This window comes from Dryobates pubescens, chromosome 33 (assembly GCF_014839835.1).
Source record: "Dryobates pubescens isolate bDryPub1 chromosome 33, bDryPub1.pri, whole genome shotgun sequence".
In the NCBI taxonomy this organism is placed as follows: Eukaryota; Metazoa; Chordata; class Aves; order Piciformes; family Picidae; genus Dryobates; species Dryobates pubescens.
The window spans coordinates 7,943,935-7,968,525 of NC_071644.1; the positions used below are offsets into that span (position 1 = coordinate 7,943,935).

The 24,591-nt window shown below is 45.9% G+C and overlaps 2 protein-coding genes across 2 annotated transcripts in view; both read right to left on the reverse strand.

Annotated features, from left to right (window-relative positions):
* Nucleotides 1–4,002: 4,002 nt before the first annotated feature.
* TMEM52 (transmembrane protein 52) lies at nucleotides 4,003–8,520 on the reverse strand. Its single transcript, XM_054175808.1, has 5 exons — nucleotides 8,304–8,520; nucleotides 8,118–8,161; nucleotides 7,271–7,315; nucleotides 5,240–5,409; nucleotides 4,003–4,906 (listed from the first exon to the last, which is right to left on the reverse strand). The coding sequence occupies exons 3-5, from the start codon at nucleotides 7,300–7,302 to the stop codon at nucleotides 4,587–4,589; spliced, it is 522 nt and encodes a 173-aa protein (XP_054031783.1). The 5' UTR covers nucleotides 7,303–7,315; nucleotides 8,118–8,161; nucleotides 8,304–8,520; the 3' UTR covers nucleotides 4,003–4,586.
* Nucleotides 8,521–12,994: 4,474 nt separating this feature from the next.
* Nucleotides 12,995–24,591, reverse strand: part of CFAP74 (cilia and flagella associated protein 74) — a 37,461-nt gene continuing 25,864 nt past the window's right edge. Inside the window, exons 24-38 of the mRNA XM_009906871.2 lie at nucleotides 23,784–23,917; nucleotides 22,882–23,158; nucleotides 22,327–22,434; nucleotides 21,515–21,666; nucleotides 20,252–20,386; nucleotides 19,744–19,853; nucleotides 19,333–19,388; nucleotides 18,453–18,572; nucleotides 18,045–18,197; nucleotides 17,496–17,625; nucleotides 16,813–16,967; nucleotides 15,668–15,806; nucleotides 14,964–15,091; nucleotides 14,402–14,536; nucleotides 12,995–13,225 (exon numbers count right to left, since the gene is read on the reverse strand). Coding sequence (XP_009905173.2) covers nucleotides 13,112–13,225; nucleotides 14,402–14,536; nucleotides 14,964–15,091; nucleotides 15,668–15,806; nucleotides 16,813–16,967; nucleotides 17,496–17,625; nucleotides 18,045–18,197; nucleotides 18,453–18,572; nucleotides 19,333–19,388; nucleotides 19,744–19,853; nucleotides 20,252–20,386; nucleotides 21,515–21,666; nucleotides 22,327–22,434; nucleotides 22,882–23,158; nucleotides 23,784–23,917 — 2,046 coding nt within the window. The 3' untranslated portion in view covers nucleotides 12,995–13,111. The remainder of the gene's footprint in view (nucleotides 13,226–14,401; nucleotides 14,537–14,963; nucleotides 15,092–15,667; nucleotides 15,807–16,812; nucleotides 16,968–17,495; nucleotides 17,626–18,044; nucleotides 18,198–18,452; nucleotides 18,573–19,332; nucleotides 19,389–19,743; nucleotides 19,854–20,251; nucleotides 20,387–21,514; nucleotides 21,667–22,326; nucleotides 22,435–22,881; nucleotides 23,159–23,783; nucleotides 23,918–24,591) is intronic.

The window sequence follows — 24,591 nt, forward strand, 5'->3', positions numbered from 1 at the left end:
AAGGAATCAAACATTCCTCCAAGCTATTTAGGGGCAGCAAGGCAGACAAAGGCAACTGCAAGGCAGGAAAAGAATGGTTTTTTTCTTTGACTCTTACTGCATCCAGACCCTGTTGATGCTTCACTCTTGAATGCTGCAGGTTTACCGCTTAATACTCTCCAAAGATTATAATGCATCGATTATAAAAGCCATTACAGATGTACCACTTGACTTATATTGTTAACGAGCTTGGCTATAAAGGGATTTGCAACCTGAATTTCAGGACAGAGCCAAGGTATAATTTGCTTGGGGCTATCAGGCCCATGAATTATTGAGGCAATTTACTTCCAAGTCTGCGTTTTCATTTTGCGCAGAAGTGCTCCCGATGAGTGCAAGTGTGTGAGGGAGCAGAGAGACAGGGCTGCAAGCTGCTGACAGTGATGGAAGCACCAACTTCTCCATCGCAGCCTCTTTCACACAGACTGCAGAGAACGACAGAAAAGGACTGGCAAAATGATCATTTTGGATAAAGGAGAGAAGAAAAATTGCATGCTGAACAGTGCCAAATGAGCACCCAATTCTACTCAGAATTAAAAATGCACTTTGGGTAATTACAGAGAGGGGCTTTTCCCTTAGAGATGTCACAAAGCTTGTGTGGATATAATCAGACTTAAGTGGATGCAGCGATGGTGAAACCACTAGACTGACACATGAGAATTCTTAGATCCTCCATCCAGCTAAACACAACCTGCTGTGGGACCAAGCCTCCCACCTGATGTTCTTTTGAAACCTGGTTCTTCATGCAAATGAGGCTTTGTAATCACAGTCAAATCTGTGTCCTGTCTCCTCTCCTTTCTCTCCATAGCCAGCTAATAATTTCTGAACCCACTAACAAATTTCAAGCAAGGTGATAGAGAACTAGAGTTTCAAAGACATGAAGCTTCTAAATGTTTCATGAAAACAGGAACTGTGTAAAGAAGAGGCCTCTTTCCATAACCCCATAGCACGGAAGGCTCCAGCGGGAGCTCACCCTTATTAGGCACTGGACAGTGACACAAGAACAGTTCCATCCCTCCCTTCTCTTCTACACACTCCGTAGAGCAAACACAAAGGAACACTAGGGCTGCCTAGGTTGGGAGGCTTTTAAAGCACCCTGCTTGCTGTTTGAGCCTCATTAAGAGTGTCAACAACAAAATAAAGTTTTCTAGGAACATAAAAGTCAGATCCCCCACTGAAAGGCAAACAGAGGTGAGAAGAACACAAAGCAAATGTCAAAAGAGACATTTTTAAGGAAAAAGAACACTAGGAATTAAGACAAAGCATCTCACAGTTTTGTTTTTGGCTAGGGAGTTCTGAACCATCAGTTTGTCACCTTAAAAATCAGGCCTTAAGCTGGTTTTATCACCCTGAGCTTCCATTTCTCAACCCCACATTTCAGAAGGCTTCAGCCTCTCATTTCAACACCAAGGTTTTGTTTCCCACGAGCTCACTCCCTGGTTTGGAATATCTAGAGGCATTCTCACAAGCTGTAGAACAAGGTAGCTTACTGCACATGCTGCTTTGGAGCTTTTTATTTTGTTAGTGTCTAAGTTAAACACAGGTAAGAATGAGAGCAATGGTCTCAGTTGTGTGAGAGTGGCCTTATCAGAGGGGCCCTAGGCTGCTTGTACGGGCACAGATGTCCACACACTACTAGGAGTCCTACTCCATGAATAGTAGGAGGAACAACTGCATTAGGTGGGGGTGCCTCTGTAACAGCTCCTGTATAAATAACTGCAAAAACTTCACTTTGAGTTCCCCCTTGCACTTTTGGGAGCAATCCTTCAAGGGTGCCTGTTTAGTGCTAAATAAACGGAAATGCCACTTCTTGACTAAGGAGTTTTCTGATTCTGGTGCCAGGTTTCAGCAACCCAGAGAGGACCCTGCTGCTGAATCTCCATGGTTCCTGGGATTGCAGCACCTCCAGCTGGCACCAAGGGCTTCTCAGCAAGAACCTCCCATCCCTGGACAGAAGAGCTGAAGCAAGACCCCCTGGGAGAGGTAAAGGTGTTTCTTGAAAGGAAACCCTGCTCGTGAATCACATGTAGATTGTGTAGAGTTTTATATGAACCTGAATGTCTGATAGGTGCATTTCTTAAACACAGTCTCATGGTAGAGTGTGAACCCCAATACTGCCTGTTCACAAGCACAATGGAAGTTATGAAATTATGCAGGGTTTGAGGGCATTTATGGGTTTGACTGGGGTTTTGCAGCTACAACTATCCTCCTCCATAAGCAGATGGAAACAGGTCTCCTTGCAGTCCGGCAGATAGTCTGGCAGGTACTGCTGACAGCTCACAAGACAAAAGCATTGTGCAAGGAGAAGCAGGAAGGGAAGTCAAACCATTGTGATTATTCCTTCATCCTCTTCAAGCAAGCTCAGTCCTTGCTCTGCAGAGCGATAGCTGAAGAGCTAAGCAAACCCGAGCAGGGCTCGGCTCCACAAAGCTGTTGCCAGTGCTGATACAATGCAATACGCTGAAAAGTGAAGGACTGCCCTCTTGTGTCACTATTTTTTCATTTGCCTGGGTTTCTATTCCTGTTCCTGTTGAGTGAGCACTCAGCCATTTCCCTCCAACAGATATTTCTTCTTTGGAAAGGCACAGGATTTGTTTCTGAGTACTATCCTGAGGGAAAAGCTCAAGAAATAAAAATATATCTGCTGGATTTGTGGCTTAGAAACATCCAGGACTGGGCAGATAATGCTCCTGCAGCTAGAGACATCCACAGAGTTACACTGGGTTATGCCTAATCTCCATCTTGACACAGAAAAAGCAGGCAGAGGAGAGAATAAAACAAGAGAAGTATAATTAAGAGTGACAGGGAAGAGACAGAAGCGAAGCACATTCGTTAAGCCAGCCTTTCCCTGCAGCCCTTGTAGTAAGCTATACACAAGTTAAATATAGAACCAACACTGCTCTGGGGAGCTGGACTCGTGAACAGCTCACACACCATGAACGTGTAGCAGATTCCAGTCCCAGCCCTGCTGGCTGGCAGAGAGTCATCAGTGCACATTTCCAGGGTAGCTCTTGCAGAAACAGTTCTCAGAGAATAGTCCTCTAAAAGCTCTGCAAGATTTAGTGTCCACCACTTCTAGTGCCTGTTAATGACAAGCACCTACATATTTGCAGAAGGTAGCCTCTTTCACAGCTACCAAAGCAACTGCAGCAGAAATGGAGACCACCAGTCATGTTCCTGTTAGCAGGTCAGTCAATATAACTCTGCCCCAGCTCTCCACACTGTTACAGCCATTATCAGCACCTAGTGCTTGTGCTTTCTCCCTGCTCCTATCCCAGAGATAATCCCACAGCAATGAACCATGCTGGAGACTGCTCACGTTCTTAGAGGCAGCCAAATCAGCTACCTTACTGAAGTGGATTCAATGAAAATCACAACTGGGGAGTGGACACTGATTATGGGAGGATCAATAAAGGGAAAGGGCTGTCATTTAAAAAAAGGCCTCTCACTGCCCATATTTTTATCTGGTCTTAAGACTGCTGGAATCACCTCCAAACTCCCAATTTTACAATGATGCACAGCAGTTATTCTTACTCTCAGTACTTCACAAGGAATCTTCCCTAAAGACTAATTTCTCTGGCCTGTTGCCCAGCCTGTACTATGGTATTTTGTATTTCTCTTGTTCTATATGGCACAGCCAGATCATGCTTTGTATCACTCTGAACACTACTGAGTTCATCAATGTATTGAACTGGAAGAAGCTGTCAGGAATCTTTGATATTTTTTTGTCTTGTGTACTGAGACCCTGACACCTGAGCAGATAAAGTATGAAGGCATCTTTGAAATACTCAAAGCACATTAGTAATACTCAAAGTGTCTCTTTGAGTTTGAATTTCTACTTTGGCCAAAAAAACAAATAGTAAAAGAATCCCACCCACCCATCTTGCAAATGGAAGTTTAAAGGCTTAAAGGACCTCACAAACAATCCCATCAGGGCTCATCAGCAGCACCACCACCAAGTTTCTTTTCTCCTGTCTCATTGTCTCTAGTTGTGAAACACAACATAAAGCTCTCTCCACACACTTCCCTGGCCTTGCTTGCCATCCTCCTGCAGTTCATGGAGCATGTGCCAGTACCTAGCAACTGGCACTCCAGCAATTCTCTGGACACTTAAGAGGAGAAACTACAGAGGCTATTCAATGTGACTTGCTGGGACTCCCCTTTCAACTCCAGTTTGGGAAGTTTCTGTTCCAGAACAACAACTTACTGCTTGTACTGACTCATCCTGTGTGTTCCCAAGATGGCAACATTCCCTTGCCCCTTTTTACTGTGAGATTCTGGACACAAGGAATATAGATCTTTTTAATTAGAAGATGAACAATCATTCATGTCCCACTTTTACAGGCATTTAAAAAGGTTTCTACTTTGTTTCATGTCCTTGAAGAAGCTTTACAGGGAGATTAGAGCAGCCACAGTTCTTCCAACTGAAATATCATTACAAGGGCAGGAGCAGAAATATCTTTCCATCACAACCTGTTTCTAAAACCAAGCTCTTCACATCTTCCTTAACTCTCACAGTCTGCCCTCCTTTACTCCCCATCTGAAAGGGATCAGAGATGTGGTCGTTCTTGTGCTGCATCTTCTGCATTCTCTGAGTTTGCTTGGGGTGCTGGACCTCTATTGATTGCATCAGGGGAATACTGGGTGGGATCCAGCCCACCTGATGTCACCTCTCCAGGGCTGTCATTGAGCTTCTGGCTTGTCTGTGCTACTTCATTGTACTGTTTACCCATTTGGACAGCTTCGTCATAAGAAGGTGGCAGCTCCACTGCATAGAGACTGTAAGCTGGAGGGAACACAGTGTTCTTATCCATATCCACAAACATGGAAGGAATAGGGACACTCAGAGGGTACTGCCACGAGCTGTATGCTGTGAAGAAAAGGAATTGAAAGAAAATTAAATAAACATGGGCCACTGATACAATAAAAGGCTAATTCTGCTTTTCCCAAGAAATTCTGGGCTCATTTTTGTGGTGTCAGAACACATGCACTATATATTAAAGGCTCTCAGTATAGAGTTACCCATGATGGAATCTATACATTCTGCAAAAGAAAGCAGTCAGGAGAGAAAGTGTCTGTGCACATCACCATCCAGTACTGACTGGGAAATACCTGACACAGGACACGGATCTTGTGACACAGTTGCAGGCACACACTCAAGAGCAAAGCACTGCTGCATAGTTGGCTGGCAGAGGGTGCTTACAGGTCACTGTGCTGTGGGCAGTGCTGTCACTGTCAATGCCAATAACTGACAAATCACAAGGGTGCCTCGAGAAGGTCTCAACTGAAAACCTCTTCTTCCGGTAGCAGAATTTGATGAAGCTTGCTATGACCCCACAGAAGAGAAGCAGGAACAAGACCAGCAAGATTAACCTTAGAGAAGGAAAGAGAACACAGAATTTCACTGCTCACATTTTGCTTCTTCCACAGTTGAATATTCTTTTGCTCTAAATGGGTGAAGGACAGGCCAAGCCTCCCAGGTTTAGTTCCAGATCCTGGATTACAAAGCTGGGTCACAAACAATTACAATTACTGACCATTGGTACCTTCTGGCTCACAGATGCTGTCATGTGAATTATCTTGGGTTGCATTTTCAGCTTTTCCAGAGTGCAAAAGACTCTGCTTTCAGCAGTAAGAGTGAGGATGTACTCGGAGGGAAACACAAGGACAAACTGCCCTAAGTCTAGAACCTGTATTTATAAATGACCACAGAAGTTCTATTTTGCAGTTGATCTTGCAAACAGTTTTCTCTCAAGCTATTGTTTAATGGAGGTCATCATTTAACAACTTCTAGCACAGCTAGGTGAGGTGCTGGTGTTTCAGGTTTTCCTCTCAGCTGAAACTCTGCCTTCCCACCCCCCAGTCTCTCAAAGGAACCCACTCTTCTCAGGAGCTAGGTGAGCACTAAGACACATCATGAGAAGATGAGGTAGTAAGAAATGCTTGAAAGACAAAGTTGCAGTACACTCAGGACACTCATGGCTTGACCAGAACTGCTGTGTGACAGATCATGCTCCTGAATTTCTTCTTAGGATTATATTCCACACTAAATATGTACAGAGAGGGCCTGAGCAGCATTCTAGTCTTTCCAAACCAGAGGCAGTTACTTGCTCCTAAGAATCCTGATTCCAGAATAAACATTCCTGTAATAACTTATTTAGCTTTAACAGGAGGAGAATTCTCCTAGTGCGAGTCAGAGAGAGACTACACTCAGTGTAAAGGTTGGGTTGGAGAGCCTCAAACTGCCACAAATTCCACATTTTTTCTTGCAAGTGACTGCTTTAGAAAAGTGTGTGAGAAGACACTGCCCTGCTGGACCTGTGCAGTAAAACACTCCTCCAACATGAGGGGTACGACCTCAGCACTATTCAACCAGCATTGCCTGACACCACGTGCTGAATGCTGGTGTGCCCTGGCACATCCTGACACATTCAGAGCCTGCTGCCCTCTGAGGAGGGCAGGAATCACCCACACTGAGGCATCCCAGCAGCAGGAATCTCAGCACTAGCTTATTACCTGTTGTGATGTCAATGCTGCTAAATTACAGAAACCTTCTTAAAATAGTTTATATAATTCTGTTTTTTTAAACATTTGTCTGCATCAGCACCTTCTAAGAGAGCAAAGAATATCAGTCAAAGCTTAGAACTCACTGTGTGCTATCATCCAAGTTAATACACTGGCAGAACCCAAACTATAACATTAGGGTAGCTGCAATGCATGTGCTAGGCAAGAGAGGAATCCACTCCTGACAAGAGCTTACTACCCTTTTACCTATCACAATTTCCCCCCCTTTCAGTGGTTCAAACAGCCAGTAAACAGCCTTGCAAGCAGCTTGAGTTCTGAGGGAAAACACAACACTGCTAATTTAGAGTCCCCTGTCTCATAAATGACCTGAGAACCGTGTGCCAGGCAACACCCTGCCCAGCTCCAACAGGTCCAGGCTGCGTGGCTACCTCTGTGGTCATCAGAGCTTCTGTTTAGGAAGAACAAACAGCCCTACAGTGGACAGCAGTGCACTGGGAAAGGAAAGATGACCTATCCCAAGACGAATGCTGTACCCTGCCTGACACCTGATCCCCCTCTGTAGCCATCTGTAATATGTTCCACTGGCAGCTTTCATCAAACTGAGGAGAAACCCTTTCCTCCCTCCAGCCCAAGAAAAGATTGTTTCCATTCCCTTACTGTTCACAACAATGCTCAAATCAGTCTGGGTTAGTAAGAATAATAAACTTACCATATATACCATAGACCTGTCCAATCAGACATGTTCTGAGAGCATCTGTGAAAGAAGGCAGGTGATTCACTGATTTAAATACCTACAGTGAAGGTATAACAGGGAATACATTTCACATGATTTCTGAGATGGACAAGAGAAAGCAATTGGTAAGAGTACAGAGCAAAACCCCTGCAGATTTAGTTTCAGAGGGCTGTTCCTCACAGCTATGAATTTACTCCAGTTGAAAAACCATGAAAATAATCTCACTCTAAAAGCTGGCTTTAGAATGAAGTGTTTTTACAAAGTGATACTTGACTGTTGCTCAGGAGAGAACTCAGGGCTTCAAGAACAAATCAAAGAGTTATTTGAAGTTAACTGAGATGAGGTACCCAATACCACAGCCCAGCCTAAGACAACTGTCTCCTTCCTCCAGTTAACTTTAAATTACTCCTTTGGAGCTCTAATACCACCAGAAATGTTTACTTAGATCTACTTTGGGTATAAAAAAGGAGAACAGCTCCTACTACATGGCAAGGGTGCAGCTCCCACAGCAGTGCTGTAGGCAAGGAATGGCAGGCACTGGATTGCAGGAACAGGACAATGCTTTTGGCCACAGAAGAGACTCTGCAAAGTGGCTTTTCAGAGGTAACACTTCAGGGTCATTTTGAAAGAGGGGATTGCTCACCTTCGTCTACAAACCAAGGCCAGCCAGATCAGATCTGTAAAGCTGGTAAGGATCTTAAAGGTAAAACCCAAGGCAACGAGGAATGTGGGTCAGTAAGTCACCATTCTGATCTGACAGTGCCCCTCCACCACGGTGGGGACAGGCTTGGCAAGAGACATTTGAAAGCTTTACATTACTCACTGGTGAGGGTTCCTGCAGTTATTCTCAGAAGCCGGGAGCGCTGCCTAAGACAGGGAAATAAAATAGAAGGAGATAAGGCGGTGGCCAGCAGAGGAGCGCCTGGATCAGCTGCTGCATCTGCTTGGCAGAGCCCGGCACTGCCCGGGCGAGTGTGCGGGCCCCGGCCCGGCGACCTCCAGTGCCCACCTTGGAGCGGGGTGGGCAGAGCCGGGAGTCTCTTCAAGGACAGCTGCAGGTCTGCACACGCCGTTCCGGGCAGGCAGGGAATAAATACCGGCTCGTTGTGACGCGGGGGCCCGTGACCCGGCCGGCGGCGCCGGCGTCCAACGGCGGCAGGAGGCGCGGCCCGGCGGGGGCGAGCTCCACGTCCCACTGCCCCGGGCCCCAGCGCTCGGCTGGGCTCCGGAAAGCGAAGCCGACATTAGAGCTAAGGGACGAGCTGCGGGGGCCGGGCCGAGGCGGGCAGGGCCATCCGGTTCCCCCGCCTCGGCCCCGCCCGGGAGCCGGCAAAGCCCCTGGCGTCAGCCGCCCTCCCAGGCTGCTGTGGCCGGGAGCTCGGGAGGAATTCGGTCTTCGGAGGCTCCCTGGAACGACTTGGGTCTGCTGCTGCACGCTCCTCTTACGCCTTAACTATCATAGTTGCTCGCTGTTGAACAGCGCCTGTACCTATGCGGTGCCATTCTGAAGGAGAAACAAAGAGTGAAAGACTAGAATTGAAGGCATATAGGAAAGCATTTCCCCTTCTAAAACCAGTTAATTAAAAGAAGGGCATTTTTCAGATCTATTGAGGCCCCTGATCTCCTCAGAGGGCTGTGTGGATACATATGTAAAAACTTCTTCAGGAATGGGACAAAAAGATTAAATGGGGTTTTTCTCTGAAACAACAGGGGAGAGTGGATTTGAATTTGGGGTCCCAGACGCTTCTTGTACAGGAAGTGTGGATAGGCTGCAATACCTCGGGACCAATCATGGCTTTGGGAGCAACAATGGGCATAAGAGGTGGAAGGGCCAGAGTGGACAGACCCTTCTCCAGATGACAGTTACCACCTCTGCTCCATAAGCCTCAAAAGCAGCATTGCTAAGCTCAGTAACAGCATGTGGCAAGCTGACTACTTTCCTGCAGGACTGCTCAGGGTCAGGGGACCATTGCTCATTAAGGAAAAGCTGCATTTGTAAGCATGAAGCAATTGCTGCAGTCACTGGATAAGCAGAACATGCATTAATGAGATGTGCATGAGGCCAGTGCTTATCTCATTTCCTTCTGCTTAGAACTGAGGTAGATAGAGGTTGAAGATCACACATGGACAGGAACTGCTTTCTTATTATGCCGGAACTGCATCAGAGCTAAGAAGTGTATGTTTGCACTTAGATCCACCAGAGTTTGTGTCCAGTGACCCAAGAGTGGTCACAGCTGCAGAACTCAGTCTGAAAGCACAAGCTTCAGAAGGGCAGTTGGAGAAGCAGAAAACTCACACATTTAGAAAACTCAGGGAGAGTTCTGAGGTTCCAGTTCTCTGTTATCCCCTAAGGGCTCCATCCCTAGGGGTGTGCTACATTAGGGAAACAGACCCCTCAGGTTAGAATCTCCAGGCAATTTGAAGAGCAGATGTGTGACAATAGTTGAGAACCTGCTTTGGAAGCACAGTAGTGAACAGGATGTGTTGGTTCTTTAAGAGATGAACTTGCACAAAGGCTGGAGCTGCTGTGCTGAGCTGCTTCTGGTAGCTGTGAACATGGCATTAAGCCCTGCAGGCAGAACACAGCAGCTCTCAGCTGTTCCCTCAAGGAGTTAGCTACAAACCCACTATTTCCAGTGCATCCCAGTGTGTCTAGATTAGCAGTACTGGTCCCAGTGGTCAGCCTTCTCAGCCAACCTGCTTCCTGTGCTGGAGAAAGCTCAAGAGGCTAGTTTTGTACACATTACATGAAGAGCCGTTGAGGTAGACTTCTTAATTTTTCCATAGCTTGACAATGTGCATCTCAGACCACTGCAAGTTTGCATTGTGAAGTTTCTGAAGAGGCTCAGCACCAGTTACATGTATTCTGAAAGTAACCAGGTTAATCTAAATGAAAGGATAAGTCAGATCAATTACTGAACCCTTGGCTTGCTTGCTCAGCATCCATACATAAGCAAGAGGCTTCAGGCAAGCAAGAAGCCCCAGTGACAAAGCAACACACAACTGTCACAGGGTTTAGACACTAACTTTCCCACCTCAGTCAGCTTAGTGAAAGAAACAAACTGTCAGATGTCTAGAAAGGAAAGCTATTTACTCCACTCCAGTAAACTTCATTTAAATGCTAAACCAAGACCAAAAAATGCAGCAAATACATCAGAGGATGAGTTGCTTGGCTATGGGAAGGAAGCCACTGGTTTATGTCCTTTGGTGATGTGGTAATCCTCATCTGAATGGCAGTGGAACATCCAAGGGCTGCATTTTGCAGCCTTACTTTTAAGTCACAGTCTTGTTCCAGCTGAAGCAGCATGGTCTGCATGCCCGTGCTGGGTGTCACAATGGATCTGCTTTCCCACAGCAGACAATTTGTTTTCCCTTTCACATCATCTCATCTCTCCCCCTGCTCAAGTACTGCTTCATGCAAGGGCCAGGCACTCAGAACTCAGTGTGCCAAGCGAACACACCCGCTCCAGTCAGAAAGGAAAACCCAGCCCTGCCAGGATCAGCCATTATGCCCCCAAGACATCAAATATGATTACTTTTGAAGCCCAAGATGAAATAACAGGCTTTTGTCTCATGAAAGAATAAAGCCCACTCCGATTTCCATAAGTGCTTTCCAGAATGTCAGCTGCTCTATCCTGAGCATAGTTTGCTTTATTTTCAGTACTCCAGAAATAGCAGCCTGGTTCTATTATCACAGCTCCCCACTCACCCTGCAGAGAATGAATGCACAGTTTGCTTTAATCACAGCAAATGTGACCAGTGCAACTTATGCTCACTTCAAGCTTATGAAATTATTCATGTGAGTTTTGAAGATGAAGCTCAAATAGTGCAGTTTAAAACGGGCTGCAGCCGTTGCTTACCTTCAGAGCTGCTTGGTGCAGACGGTGACTTAAGCTGCACTGTCTGAGCAGGGTCACTGTGCATGCAGGAGTGTAAAGCTGTGTGCTTGACCCTCCAACTTCTGCACCCAATGGGCACACCCAGAGCCCACCACTGGTCCTGAGAGTCTTTCAGATTCAGTGTCCAAGCAACACTGTTGGCTGGACCAGCTGGTCCTTGCACATAAACCCTTCTGCTTACTAAGCCACCTTCTTATTCTTGGAAGCAGCCTCTGTTTTTTCAACACCATCACACTCTTTACCTGTAACTGAATTTTAAAGGCACAGCTTAAAAAAAAAAACAAAAAGAAGTTTTTCACTTCTTTTAGCCATTCAGATGCTTTTGCACAGTACCTGACCTCTGTGAGGTGGAAGATTCCTCAGACAGCAGTGTTGGTTCCTGATAGATCATTTTACACTTATTTTCAGCACATTGTATGGTTATGTGAGTCTGGAGACTAATTTATTCTTAGCCATTACTTTCCAGTTTCCAACAGTGAAACCCAAAGGATCCTCACACAGCAAATGCCCCCAGATTAACTGAAATAAACCTCCCACTCCAACGTGCTAGGTCCTTCTTTCCTTTCTGAAACCCTATCACAAGGCAATGTCAACCCTGCAGCAGTTTCATTGTGGGTAGTTGTATTTCATCTCCATTTTAGGGCTGTGAGGACTGCAGGAGAACCAGCACACAAACCTCATTGTCCTCAGCTCCAGCAGCACACCCCAGCTGCGCCTCTGCTCTAGAGGCAGAGCTGTCTCTGGCTAGCACTGCCACCCCCTCCCAGCCCTGACTGTTGATTGCTGTGGCATCTGCAGTGCTTTAGGCTGAAGAGTTAAGTAACTTCACAGCCACTTGATTCATTATTAAATGAGAACAGATCTGAATGGATCAAACACACCGTCCCTGCACAAACAAGGAACCCCTCTTCCTCAGCTGCCCAAGCTTCCTCGAGGGAGGGGGAAGCTCAAGTATCTCTTGTGACAATTGCTTTACTGCTTTTTCCTGCAGTGTGACTGGCATGACACACCTTACCTTAGGGATATTTACAAACAGTCTGTTACTATTTTCTTACTGCAGCTTCTAAACAAACAGTTTTAAGAGCTACACAGGGCCCATGGCCTTGGAGTGGTGGTGAGGGAATTCTGCCACAGGCTTGCTGTGATTCAGGAAAGAGGTGTATGGATTGTAAAGGGTATCATTGCTTCTAGATGGCTGTTTCTTGCCTGGTCCCTGTATTTTCCATAGCACAGAGCCTCTAGACTTCACCCTGAAGTAGTTGCTGCTTCCTGACAGAAATTAAACCTGCAGGGCACTCCAGCTTTGCCAGTACCAGGCAGAAATCTCTTTTTAGTCAGAATTCAGAGGAAAGCAAAGGTAGACACACAAAATTCCTGGACAGCCACGATCTAGGGCAAGTGTCTAACTACCCAGTGGCAGTGTCACGGATTCCTCCTTGCCTGTGTATCAGCAGAGAGATTTCACAGTGCATTGTAACAAGGACTGCCCAAACGATCTGGAGAAGACTTGGATAAGCTGCTTTATTGCAGACTTAGGAGGGGAAGAGTCAAAGATTCTCCAAATCCTTTAAAAAGCAGCTGAAACTGGAAAGAGACACATTGTTGGGCACTCACCCCTGTAGATGCAGGACGGATATTCCCCTTGAGGGAATGCTCACCTGTCATTAACAGCAGAGGTATCCACTTGGGCCCATCACTGATCCTTCTACCACAAGATTATTGACAGTCAGCTTGAAAATGAAAGTCTTAGAGCCAGCATTTAGACAGCATTTTGTGGGGAAAAGAAATCTTACATGCCACCCTCCTTCCCACCTCCCTGCTCCCCTCACGTATTTGCATCAATTTTCAAGTCTCTCCATGTTCCAACCAAGACCCAGTGACGAAGCCTCCATCTTCCTTTCCACTTGGCTTGCTCCCCTCAGGTGGCAGGAGCACGTGCAGGCACAACTTTTGCCATGAAGAGGATTTGGTAAGATTCCTTAATGTCACCTTTTAATGTCAGGAGGGCTGGCACTAGCAGAGGGTCATCAGCCTACAATAAACCACACACAAACCCAGCCTATTTCTCTGTACACAGAACAGATCAGTTGACCAAGCTCTACCCTCTGAGCTGCGCGAGGTACCCCTTAGAGCTGTAGGTTACCTCTTCCCACTCTGCTGGCTCTCTGCTATTTCCACACAATGCTCCTGCTGCAGGAAGTAAAGCAGCAATGACTAAGCCTTCTATCTCCAGAGAGCTACAGATACCAGCACCACATTACAGCCATGACAACTGGGCACAGCAGCAGCAGAGCGTGCTGCAGCGAGGGTTGGGAAGGAAATGGATCCTGTTAGCCATCAGTTAGTGTTAAATCTTGTGTAACAACCAGTGGTTACCAAGAGGCACAATGTCAACCTCATACGTCATGCTGGGAACTCTGCTGCCTGCTCTCTGCACATGATAGCAGCAATCTTTTAATTTTGGAACAAGCTACTCATTCTGCCATCCCACACACAGCTCACAACAAAAAGCAGGGGAGTAAATTCTTTCAGCTCCCATGAATGCCCAAGGAGATGAATCAGGCAGGGCAATCACAGCCCCGTGGAGATGTCTGGACCTCATAGCTAAGTTCTGCAATGCAGGAAGGCAGAAGCAGCCAGGGAAACAGGCTGCAGAAAGTGGAAGACCAAAAAGGCCCCACTGATGTCTAGGAATGTACCAAAGGCAAGGCAGCCCACAGTCAGAAGGAAGGTGAGCACTGAGCAGTGACCCATGCAAGCTCTGCCCTGTGTCTGCAGGTTTGCTTGCACAGGAGGCATGAGAAAGCTCATTTCAGTGTGCTCACAGCTGACTCCCAGCTTTCAGCAGTGACAGCATGGCCCTTTGGTGCCACAGAATGCAGTGACCTGCAGAAGTTATTCTGAGTTTTGTTAAGATGTGAGGGGCTCACACTTGTTCTTTTCATCACACAGATACCCGAGATCAAGTCCCTGGAGAGGCCAGCAAGCCTCCTAGTCACACGTTGTTCCTGGCTTCCTTTGTCCCATCAGTGTCACACCAGCCTGTTCCCCTTTGGGAGCTACCTGTGCTCTGTTATCCTCATCTGCCAGAGCAGCCCGTGCTGCAGACACCTTCCAGAGCAGCTTCTGAATTGCTCCTCTAAGTGGGTGAAAACAACTGCCCCCAGCCCTCCAGCGGCAGCACCGTGCTGCGGGGACTGTCACTTACACTGAAGTCAGCAGGTGGCAACCAAGAGACACCGATGCGCTTCACTCGCCCGGCCTCCACCGTTCCTTTCGCGGCGTCCACAGTGAAGCCCTTCTGCTGCAGCAGCGGCAGGTTGTCCAGGCTGAACTCCACGTTCTGCAGACGCACAGCACACCCTCAGCACAGCCAGTTCTGCTCCCTCCAACACAATGCATTGCCCAGATGCTATACGTGGGCCCACGGCTTGCCAAATGGCTTCTGCCCTCAGGAACTGCATGTATCCACTTCGTTCACTGTGTCATGCTGTCACAAAATCTACTCAAGTAACAGCATCAGGCCTGTCACTGGGTTCTGGGCTCCAGAATCAGGGAAACAAAATGCTAAACTCAAGTTTGCTGCTGACTTCAGACGATAATGCTAACTCCTCAGACCACCCCCCTTCCAACACTGATGTGGAGTTTATCAGAAACCCTGAGAGCTGTATTTCTGAATATCCAGCCCATTTTTGACAGACAGAACCAGTGGCCATTTGCACATTCTCATCGCTCCTCTGACACAAAACTGCACTTCTGATTTGCTTCACCTTCTTAGATGCAAGAGAAGCTGTCTGTATAGCTCCAACTTTCAGTTCTGTCACTGCTGGTGCTGCAGAACTCTCTCCCTCAATGTACTCCAGAATCAGAAGAATGGACTTCACTGGTTCTTGTAGCTCTAAACAAATAGGAATCAAGTAAACTCTCAGACAGTCAAAACAGAGCCACTCTCAGTTTGGAACAAGCATTAATGACATACAGTACAGTATATTCCTACTGTGGATGGTATGTGCTTGGGTTTATTTATAGCTCAAGGAGCTAGGAGTTGCTTATATACTGTCCCTGAACACAGGTCCTGCCCAGAGGAGTTAAAGGATATGTTCAGCCCTGTGAAAGTGTCTCTTTTGTGACAGTACAATCAGGAGAGCCCAGGAGAAGTTATTAGATATGAAATAGTTTTACAAACATTTAACAAAAGAAGCAGCAGAAAGTGAAACCACCTTAATACTTGGTAATATTAAATGAGAATCAGTTTTTGCAAGCTAAATGAGAAAGATCATCATCATTAGGACATAACTGTATTAAAATGAAGATAAAAATCTTCCTCTGAGAGAAAGTTTCCTGCATTTGTTGTGTTATGAATACAGGCTTAGCTGTCCTGATTCTGGGAAAGTGATCTTGAATTCACTTTGGTTTAAAACATGAGGAACACTCTCACATCTCACCACTCAGTGTCTGTGAGGTGGCACATTACCTTCTTTAGGTGCTTCCTGCAATGACACAGGAAATGTCACAGCCAGGGACTCCACAGGCACGTCCAGAGGGACTCCCCCTTCCACGAACATCGGATGGTCTCTTGCTGCGCCCTTCAGCTGGACCTCGTGGGCCACTTTCTGTGCGAGAAAAAATGCTTCAAATGTAGGTTGTGGCTTAATAACTGACAACAGCAGCAGCTGCTTCAAAATTATTACATCATCTGCTCTGTACTTCAGTGCAGGAATCCTGCATCTGCCCCTGACTTGCCTACTCAGGTGCTTCTCTTTTGAAGAACTTTAATTCCTAGGCAATGTGCCTCAGCAGGGGACTGGACAAAATATTTACACTAAAGCCACTATAAGAGGCAAAACCCATTTGCCTCCAAAGCTGGCTAAAGATTGTGAGCCAGGACCAGTCTCCTTTCACCTTCAGCTTACCCTGATTGCAGTCTGACCTGCAATTCCATCAGGGAGAAGAACAGCACTTGGTTGCTCTGTCTGCAGTGCCTGCTGATGGGCATTAGTTGGCACTGCTCTGTCTGCAGTGCCTGCTAACAGGCATTAGCTGGCACTCTTCATTAACTTTTGGTCAGTCTCTTGGAACAGGGCACAGAGCACCTGCTGTGCTGCCAGCCTGTACATCCTGGCCTGGGCTCAGTCTCAGCTCCACTGCTGCTCTGCAGATGGAAACCTCCTTCCTCATGCTGAGCGACTGCAGAAGCAGCTTCCTGCTCCTCGGTGCACCTGCAGTCTGTGCTGTGCAGGTGTCACTCCACTCTCCCCTGCCAGCAAAGGCTCCTTGCAGAGAATCCACTTGGGGCTGTGCTCAGTGGTGTGGCAACACTCTAGCTCCATCACCTCCCAGTTAGACAGGGTGGGCAGCTGGGCAAAACCCAGGACTGAATTCCAAGTCATGCAATGTTTGGAGTTGGTAACTGAATGTTTAAAACCTGAAAAAAAGTCATTCAGCCCCAGAGCTGCCATCTCCTACCTACATCAGTTCATCTAATAACCATAATAGTTCTGCCTACAAAGGCTGTCCACTGGATAACATTACCTGAAGCTCCTGCTAAGCCCCATGCTGACAAAAAATACTGTAGATCACATTTAGGCTTTCACAATCCAGGCACCTTGATGATCTCACCTTGCCAAAGAGCACAACCCTGAGGCGGTCAGAGTAGTACAGACTTTCATGATCAGGGCTGAAAGTGACAACAAAATCCTGACTCTTCCCAGCAGCAAGTTCTCCTTCTGTTGGAAAGATGCTGAACACACTCAGGCCACTATAATTCTGTGTGCCTGGCAAACAAAACCAAGATACAAATAAGAAAGAGGACACCTCTTCATATATTCATCTAGTCTAAATCCATTTCACTCATGATGGACCAGCAAAGAAAGACCTGAGGGATGGTTTTACAGGAAAACAGGGTGTCAGAAACACCAGACAAATCCATCTTCCAGTTTCATGTATTCAGCTCTAGAGGAACTGAGGCATCATCACCAAACCCTTCCTATATTCCAGCATGTGTTTACAGAGCTGGACATCCCTAGATATCATCTTTAATAGGCAGTGACTGGGTGGTTTTATTTAGATTCAGACATTAGTATCTCTTCATTTGCAGATATTTGCTCAGGCTGTATAAATGTACAGCTCCCCATACTGAATGAATTAGTCCAGCTCCTACTGGGGAAACAAAATTATGTCTTTAATTTCAGTGCTGTGATGCTCCAGGGTTTGACAGTTGTATAGATCCAACAGGGCAAAGTAATGCTGCTTTAGACTCCTGAGTCTTTAACAAAACAAAGAGGGAAAAGAAAACAATTTACCAACAGATTCTGTTCTTTGCAGAGAGGAGGTAAGAAAGGCTGGGAGTTTCTGCTGCTCTCTGTCCCTTGCTGGTGAAAGTGAATCTAGTTGCATGGAATATGGCAGGGTCAGCAGGGAAGTGTTCTGGACCTGGCAACAAGAATGCACACAACAGCATTTTCATTAAGGAAATGGATTCTCAAGCCTGTGAGGTCTGTAGTCTGGCATCTGGCCACATTTTTTTTGCTGCATTGCTGCACTACTGTGTACCCAGGTGTCACTGAAAGCACCTGTTATTGCCATCCATAATGTGTCATGTCCATCCCTGGCCTCAGCAACAGAAGTAGGCAGGCATCCCAGGCCACAGGCAGAAGTAGCTCAGATCATCCTCCCTGCACAGCTCTGTCCCCATTGGACTGAAACAGCACCAAATCACTCTGCCTGACCTGCTTCTAACGCCATGTTCTTGTGTCCAGTTAGCCCCTTAGCTACACTAGGAACTACTGAACTCTTCTTCCCCCTTACAAAACCTGCAGGAGCGATATCCAGTTCAGTATGGAGGGATTTACCTTGAGTGTGGAAGTCACCTTCTGCCCAGCTAGGACATATCCCAAATGGAGGACTCCTTCCACAGAGCAAGCAGTGGATGGCGTCACCCCGCGGCCAGTGATCCTCAGGGTCAGAGTGTTTTTTGCTGTCTGGATCTCCAGTGTGTCAGAGAACTGCCCAGAGGAGGTCAGTATTAGCCTGGTTTGCTGAAAGAAACCACCCCTCACCCCCCTGCCTCTGCAATCTCCTCCCACACATGGGCCATCACTACAGAACTTCGGGATTTAGTGCACAAAGATCCAAATGTGGGGAAGGCTCTGCACAGGGAAGTTCCTCACTCTCACACAGCCTCATCCTGGGCAACAGTGTGGGTATTCTACACAGCCTGTCTCCCCACTTCTGCCCCACTGTTGTTGTATCTTGCTCACCTGTTTGTCCTCATCTGGACAGAAAGAGATGACAAGGGATTTATTTTCACCTGGCTCAAGCATTCCAACTGGTCTGACCAACAGGAAGGGACCACTGGGATTCAGAACTAAGAACCTGAGCTACAACAGTGCAACTCAAGGGAAAATACACAGATGAACAAAGGTTGGAGAAAAAGAACACATTCTAAGTGTTGTTTGGACCAAAGAAGTACAAACTAACCATCCAGAACCTTATTCTGAGCTCAGTAACTTAGAGAAAACAACTAACCCAGTTTGATTTTTTATCCCACAAAATTCAAAGAGCTGCAAGATCTTTTTCCAGTTGATACAATCTCCATCTAACTCCATTCTCAGATTTTACCTGGAATGGATCATTAACATCCTAAGACCTAGGACACAGAATGGTTTGGGTTGGAAGTGATTTTAAAGATCATCTGGTTCCAAACCCTGCCCTGCCACGGGCAGGGACACTTCCCACTAGCCCAGATGGCTCAAGGCCTCATCCAACCTGGCCTTGAACACCTCCAGGGAGGGGGAATCCATAACATCCCTGGGCAACCTGTCCCAGTGTCTCAACACTCTCACTGTCAAGAAAATTTTTGGCATCAGTCCCTTATACTCTTCCCAAAGTGCTTAAGTGGTTCTCAGGTTTGGTTCTTTCCAGTTAAAAGGTTGGAATGGAATTCTCTTTCCAGGATGTCCCCATGGCTCATCCAATATATTTTTCACATCACCTCCTGCCTGACTCTGAAAGTTGCGTATGAAGTCTGAAAGCTGTCACCTCCTGCCTTTATTGTCAAACAGTTGCTCCTACAGACACAGACCCAAATGAACCCAGAGCTGAAGAGCAGGTTAATGTGTGTGTTCCAAACAAGGATACTTTCAGCTTCTCCAGGGAGATATTTGCTATCGGAATTTCCTTCATCATGGCTTGGCCTGACAGGAAGCAAAACATATCAAGAAGTGATGTTGCTCACCCATGCAGCACCATTCCCTCCTCCTTCCTCATGCTTCTACATGGACCAAAGCTTCATCTTGTTTCTATGGCTCATACACTGGCCAAAGCTCAACAAATACTTCCTAATTTGGACTGTCACTTGAGGAGTTTCTGACTCCATGATTAGGGCCTTTGTACATGCCTCAGCTGGCCAGACAGGCTCCCAGTTTTCCACCTAAGGACCTACTAAAGGGCTAATTCTTGTATTGACTTGTAAAAGAAAATGCAAAACCATGCTCAGAAGAAATTAACCTCAGACAGAAACAATTCAAAGCTTGAATTCAACTTTCATACCTACTGCAACATCCCCAAAATCCATTGTGTTCTTCCTGTTCTCTGAAGTGACCACAAGAGATGGTGCTACAGCTGGGCAGTGCAACTCCAAGTACAAAGTGTTGTGAGGGCTAGAGAGACAATGAGAGATTATTTGCTCTTGGATCATGCAGAAATAAAACCTGTTGTCAAATATCTGTTCTTCCTCTGCACACATCACAGGATACCATTTCAGTGGCATTACAAGCACTACCTCATTTTGCCCGGCTGACTATTCTCTGTGTGCCTAAGCAGAAAGATTAACTACATCTGGCTCAGAATTTGTCACACTATTATTCTTTTTGGCTGGTTTCAACATGTGTCTGATTCTTCCCCAAGCAGTAGGTTACAAACATGAGTTCCTACCACTGACTTAGGAAGTAAACAAGATCAGAAAACAGATTTCCTCCCCAAGTGAAAAAATGCCCATGCCCACCTACCCCTCCAATTTCTGAACCATCGTGGACTGAAGATGTCTGATTCCAAGTACCTGCATTGTAGCTTTTCAGAGCCTCTCTTTTCATCAATACATCCACTTGCCACAAAGCATGGTATGATATACTTCTCAAACCTCCCACAGAAATTCCTCATCAGGAAAGCCTGGGCTGCCATGTAAGCATCAGAACTAGAAAATCCAGGAGAAAGAATCATCTTCATAAGCAAGAGAGCAAGAAAACAAATCAGCTATTTACTGAGCTCCTTGTGTTTCCTATTTCTTAGTCAGACATTAAAAATGAAATGCCTGAGGCACAGCAGTGGACCCAGCACTGGGGGCTTCTCACCAAAAGAGGACATGGATATCAGGAGTTACACATCCTCAGTAGCATTTCCTTATGGTGAATACACAAAGTGTTCCAGTGGCTCCCAGTTCTTCCACATCATTTCCACAAGCTGCAAACCCCCACTTCTGTAATGCCCTATGCCAAGCAGTAATTCATAACATGAGGTTTCAAACACCAATTCTATTTTAATGACCTGTACCAAACATCTTTTTAAATGGTAATTAATGGATTGCAGTGGACAGGGGATTTTAGTCAGAAACAGCTAACATCCCATCCAGCCAAATGCCTGCTGAAGTATGTCTTCACCTCCAAACACTCATCAATGCCCCAGGTTAGGCAGAAGTGTGGCTGTAAAGTTGAATTTTATACTGAAGAAGGGACCTCAAGTATCCAGTTTCTGGACAGCACATGCTGTTGGTGTTGCTCCTCACTGAGGGACACCTATTGGAAGAGGACTATGTACAAAGTAGGTTACAGCATCCTTACATTCCCAGGACTGAAGATGACCTCATGGACCATGTAAGCCCTCAAAAAAATGACACTAACCCAAACCTATGGATGTGGCCCATCAGACTGCTTCCATCTGGGCTGAACCTATCCAGCTCTCTCAGGCTTATTCAGAGAAGGGCTAGTAGTAGCTTCTTTTGGTAACTGAGTTCAGCTTTCTAGTTGCCCTTTCAACAATACCTCTGTTGGCTCAGCCAAATTTCCCCATACAGCCACATCTCAAGCTTTGAGAGATTCTTTGAAGTCTTCAATCCCTCTGATGCATAAAGGGATTCTTTGCCTACCATGAGAGGGTACAGCTGTGTGGCTTAAAAGCAGGGCTAATTTTGGAAACAGCCTTTGCAACATAGCTCCAGCTATTTCTTCTCTACAGTTTGCTTTCTTGTCTACCTATAGGGCTTAGCAGATTGATGAAACCACTCAGAATGTTGTCTGTGGAGCACAAAAGATTTTTCCAGACTTACTCTGGTGTTATCTCTTGGGATTTTAGTTGTTCAGAGCCATGCAGGGAAGTCAGGTCTTTGCTGCTGCTAGTCTTTAGGAGCTGTTGAGATGACTGCTGCCTGGAGATGGAAATACTTGATTTCTTTCCCTCTTTTTCCCCTTCTTTCTTTTTCTGCAGATACACAGAGGGAGACATTGCACACTGAGGGTGACCACTCTTAGTCCCATCGAGACATCAGTTCACAAATGCCCAGTCCCTGGCCTGGACAGTGGATCTGAGAGGTGACAGTGCATGAAACAAGGTAACAGCAGCAGGACTCTGGTAACACCACACACAGAGTCCTTATTCCATACCTTTCTAATAATGCAAAATTAGGTTGAAATAAAAGTATTTTATCCCATCTGAAAGAGTTCCCCTGTTGGAGCTAAGGAATCAAAAACTCTCTCTCATGGGACTTGCACCCACTGATCTCATAATTAAAGACAACTGTAGGTGCTCTCATAAATTAACTACCCCCCAGCACTGCACACAGAACCCATGCATGCTGCAAATCCACAAGATGTGTAAAAGCTTTGGGGTTTAAGAATACTTGCAGTTAGCATTGGTAAGAAAATCCTTTCAGAATGGTCAGCATCAGATTAAAATGATTGCCCAGTGAAAACCAACACATGAAGGGCAACAGCGCAGTCAGATTCTTGTCCTCTATAGGTACTGGGTCCTGAGTTGAGCTTCATTAATATGCAAGCAATTTCATGATAAAAATACCACCCAGAGAAACAAATATCTGAAGGAAGAGACCAGCAGCACGTGCTAGTTCTTAGCATTCCTTACTTGTATTTCTGCCCCAGTCGCAGCTGCTTCGTGAAGCCTCCGAACTGCCTCTTCTCTGATTAGCTGATCTGACAGTGTTGGTCTGAAGGACACTTGAATCAAGCTTTTCTGGGAGTGTGAGAGCACATGCAAGAATGACAGGCAAAATTCAGCCCTCCTACATGTGTTACACCTACAAAGCTCAATAGGAACACACACTACAGCAAAAGCTAAGCAAGTAGGGGTTTTACCAAGTGAATAAGATGATCCTAAGGAGAAGGTCACTTGTGGCTTTTTTGGAAGGCCACTGTGTTACTGTGGGCTGGTTCTACATGACTGAGGTTTTGGATATTTAAAAAGCCTTCAGATCAATCAGAAGGACAACACTGGGGAAGGAACACCGAGGGCGAAAGCTCCCAGATGCGGTAGGCTGTGCTTCGTGTCTGGTGTAAAGCATTACTTCAGACAATACAAACTATTCCAGCTACCTGAATTATGTTCTACATTTGGAGCTTCACTTACAAGCAACAGCATTTGTGGGAGTGTAGATTATCAAAAGATCTGGCTGAACTTTACCTTCCCAGGGAACACAGTTCCAACAGAAGGTGTGATGGTCACTGGGCAGTCTTCTGGCGTGCAGAACTCAAAGGACGCAGGTCCAGCAGGGGCAGCTTCCCCACTGCCAATTCTCGGGACAGCACCAGTCAAGTGTTTGCCACTCTGATGGGAATTGATCACATAGAGTGTTGCTGTAGACACATCATTTAAAGCTGTTGCAGCAAACTGAACCAAGGAATGAGACAATTCAAGAGGTGGGTGGACTCCAACTGCTTTGCATGACAGCTTGAATTGTCTAAAAATAAACACAGGATAAATTGTCTCAGCATAAAATAGTCTCTTAATCAGCCCGGAAAATAGGGAACTAATCCTGTAGTCCCTATTTAAGCAGAATTTCAAGCTTGCAATGGGAATTTTGCCTAAAGATGAACAATAATACTATCTATTTTTAATGCACAATTGGCTAAGAGTCCCTGCTTGAATTCTTCTTCTGTGAACTTCTGGAAACACATCCAGTCAAATCCAAGTTGATGCCACCGGGATTTGAGCAGGATGAGCTTCATGTGGGAAGCATTTTCACCAAAAAAGAAAGGAAAAATACCCTTCAGTAATCCTGCTGAAAAAGCAAGTGGAACATTGCAGGTTACAGCAACCTGGGCCAAGCCTGCAGCTTGGATGTGTGACAGGGAGACATTTCAGGTGGGATAGGAAAAGTCATCTCAGTAAAGACAGCCATGGAAATGAAGGATGAGAGTAACAGGCATTGAGCAACTCTCGTCAGCTGGAGAGCTCCTGCCTGCCTCACATTTTGATCCGAGCCTTAGCTCTTCTAAGTAGGCAGGGATTTCACTGCTGATCTAGCTTAGCAGTGGAAATCCAGAGTGATTTAGACTTCCAGATCACTCAGTTTCTTACCATACCTATTGAACTCTGATCTGCAGGTGAGTTCAAAGCTGTACTCCTTTGCCTTGTTAGCTTTAAAGATTATGTCCAATGTCAGGCTTTCAAGGGGAAGAACAACTCCAAATCCATCATTGGGCTGAACTTCTACAAACTTGAAAATGGCAGGATAAGACATTGCTGTTATTTAGAAACTGTTAGGTAAATCATCAATAAATTAAGATACAGCATTACTGTACAAATGTCAGGAAAGCAGAAACCTTCTAGTGAGAAGCTTTCAGATGATTGGTGACTAGTGTCTCACTGATGTGCAGATTTCTAACCTCACAGTAACTTGAAAGGCATTAAATCCATTAACTCTGACCTCAGCAGAATCTCTTCCCCAGCTTCTTACCATTTGTGGCAATTACCTTTCTCTAGGGATGTTTATTTACACTGAACTGAATGAAATGGGATAAAAAATCTCAGCAGTTTCCTCTCTGTCTTTGAGAAGCCAATTCCTGAATGATGCACAGATACCACAGTGACAAGCTTAATAGCTACAAATGTATAGTGTGGTTTGTGTTTGAGTTGATGATTCAAGAATGTCTCCCCATCGTATTTTAAGCTAATCATGAAGCACATGCTGTGCAGTAAAAGCTTTAACAAGCTGAAGAGAGCCATTTCTTTTGGCTAACTCCATTTTAATCCCTAAAACAGCAGAGAAAAGGAGAATGCCTAATTAATGTCAGATTCCTCTAGCTCCGACTCCAATGTGCCAAACCATTTCACACTGCCATCATCTTGTGGTTTATGAAGCTGAACATTAACTTTTGTCCCCCCCCAAAA

Coding starts and splice junctions, on each gene's coding strand:
- TMEM52 (XM_054175808.1), bottom strand. CDS start 7,302: ATGTCTGATTGGACAGGTCTATGGTATATATG. Junction 5,410..7,270: donor ACAGGTCTATGGTATATATG/GTAAGTTTATTA, acceptor TCCTTCTCTAAG/GTTAATCTTGCTGGTCTTGT. Junction 4,907..5,239: donor TGCCCACAGCACAGTGACCT/GTAAGCACCCTC, acceptor TTTTCTTCACAG/CATACAGCTCGTGGCAGTAC.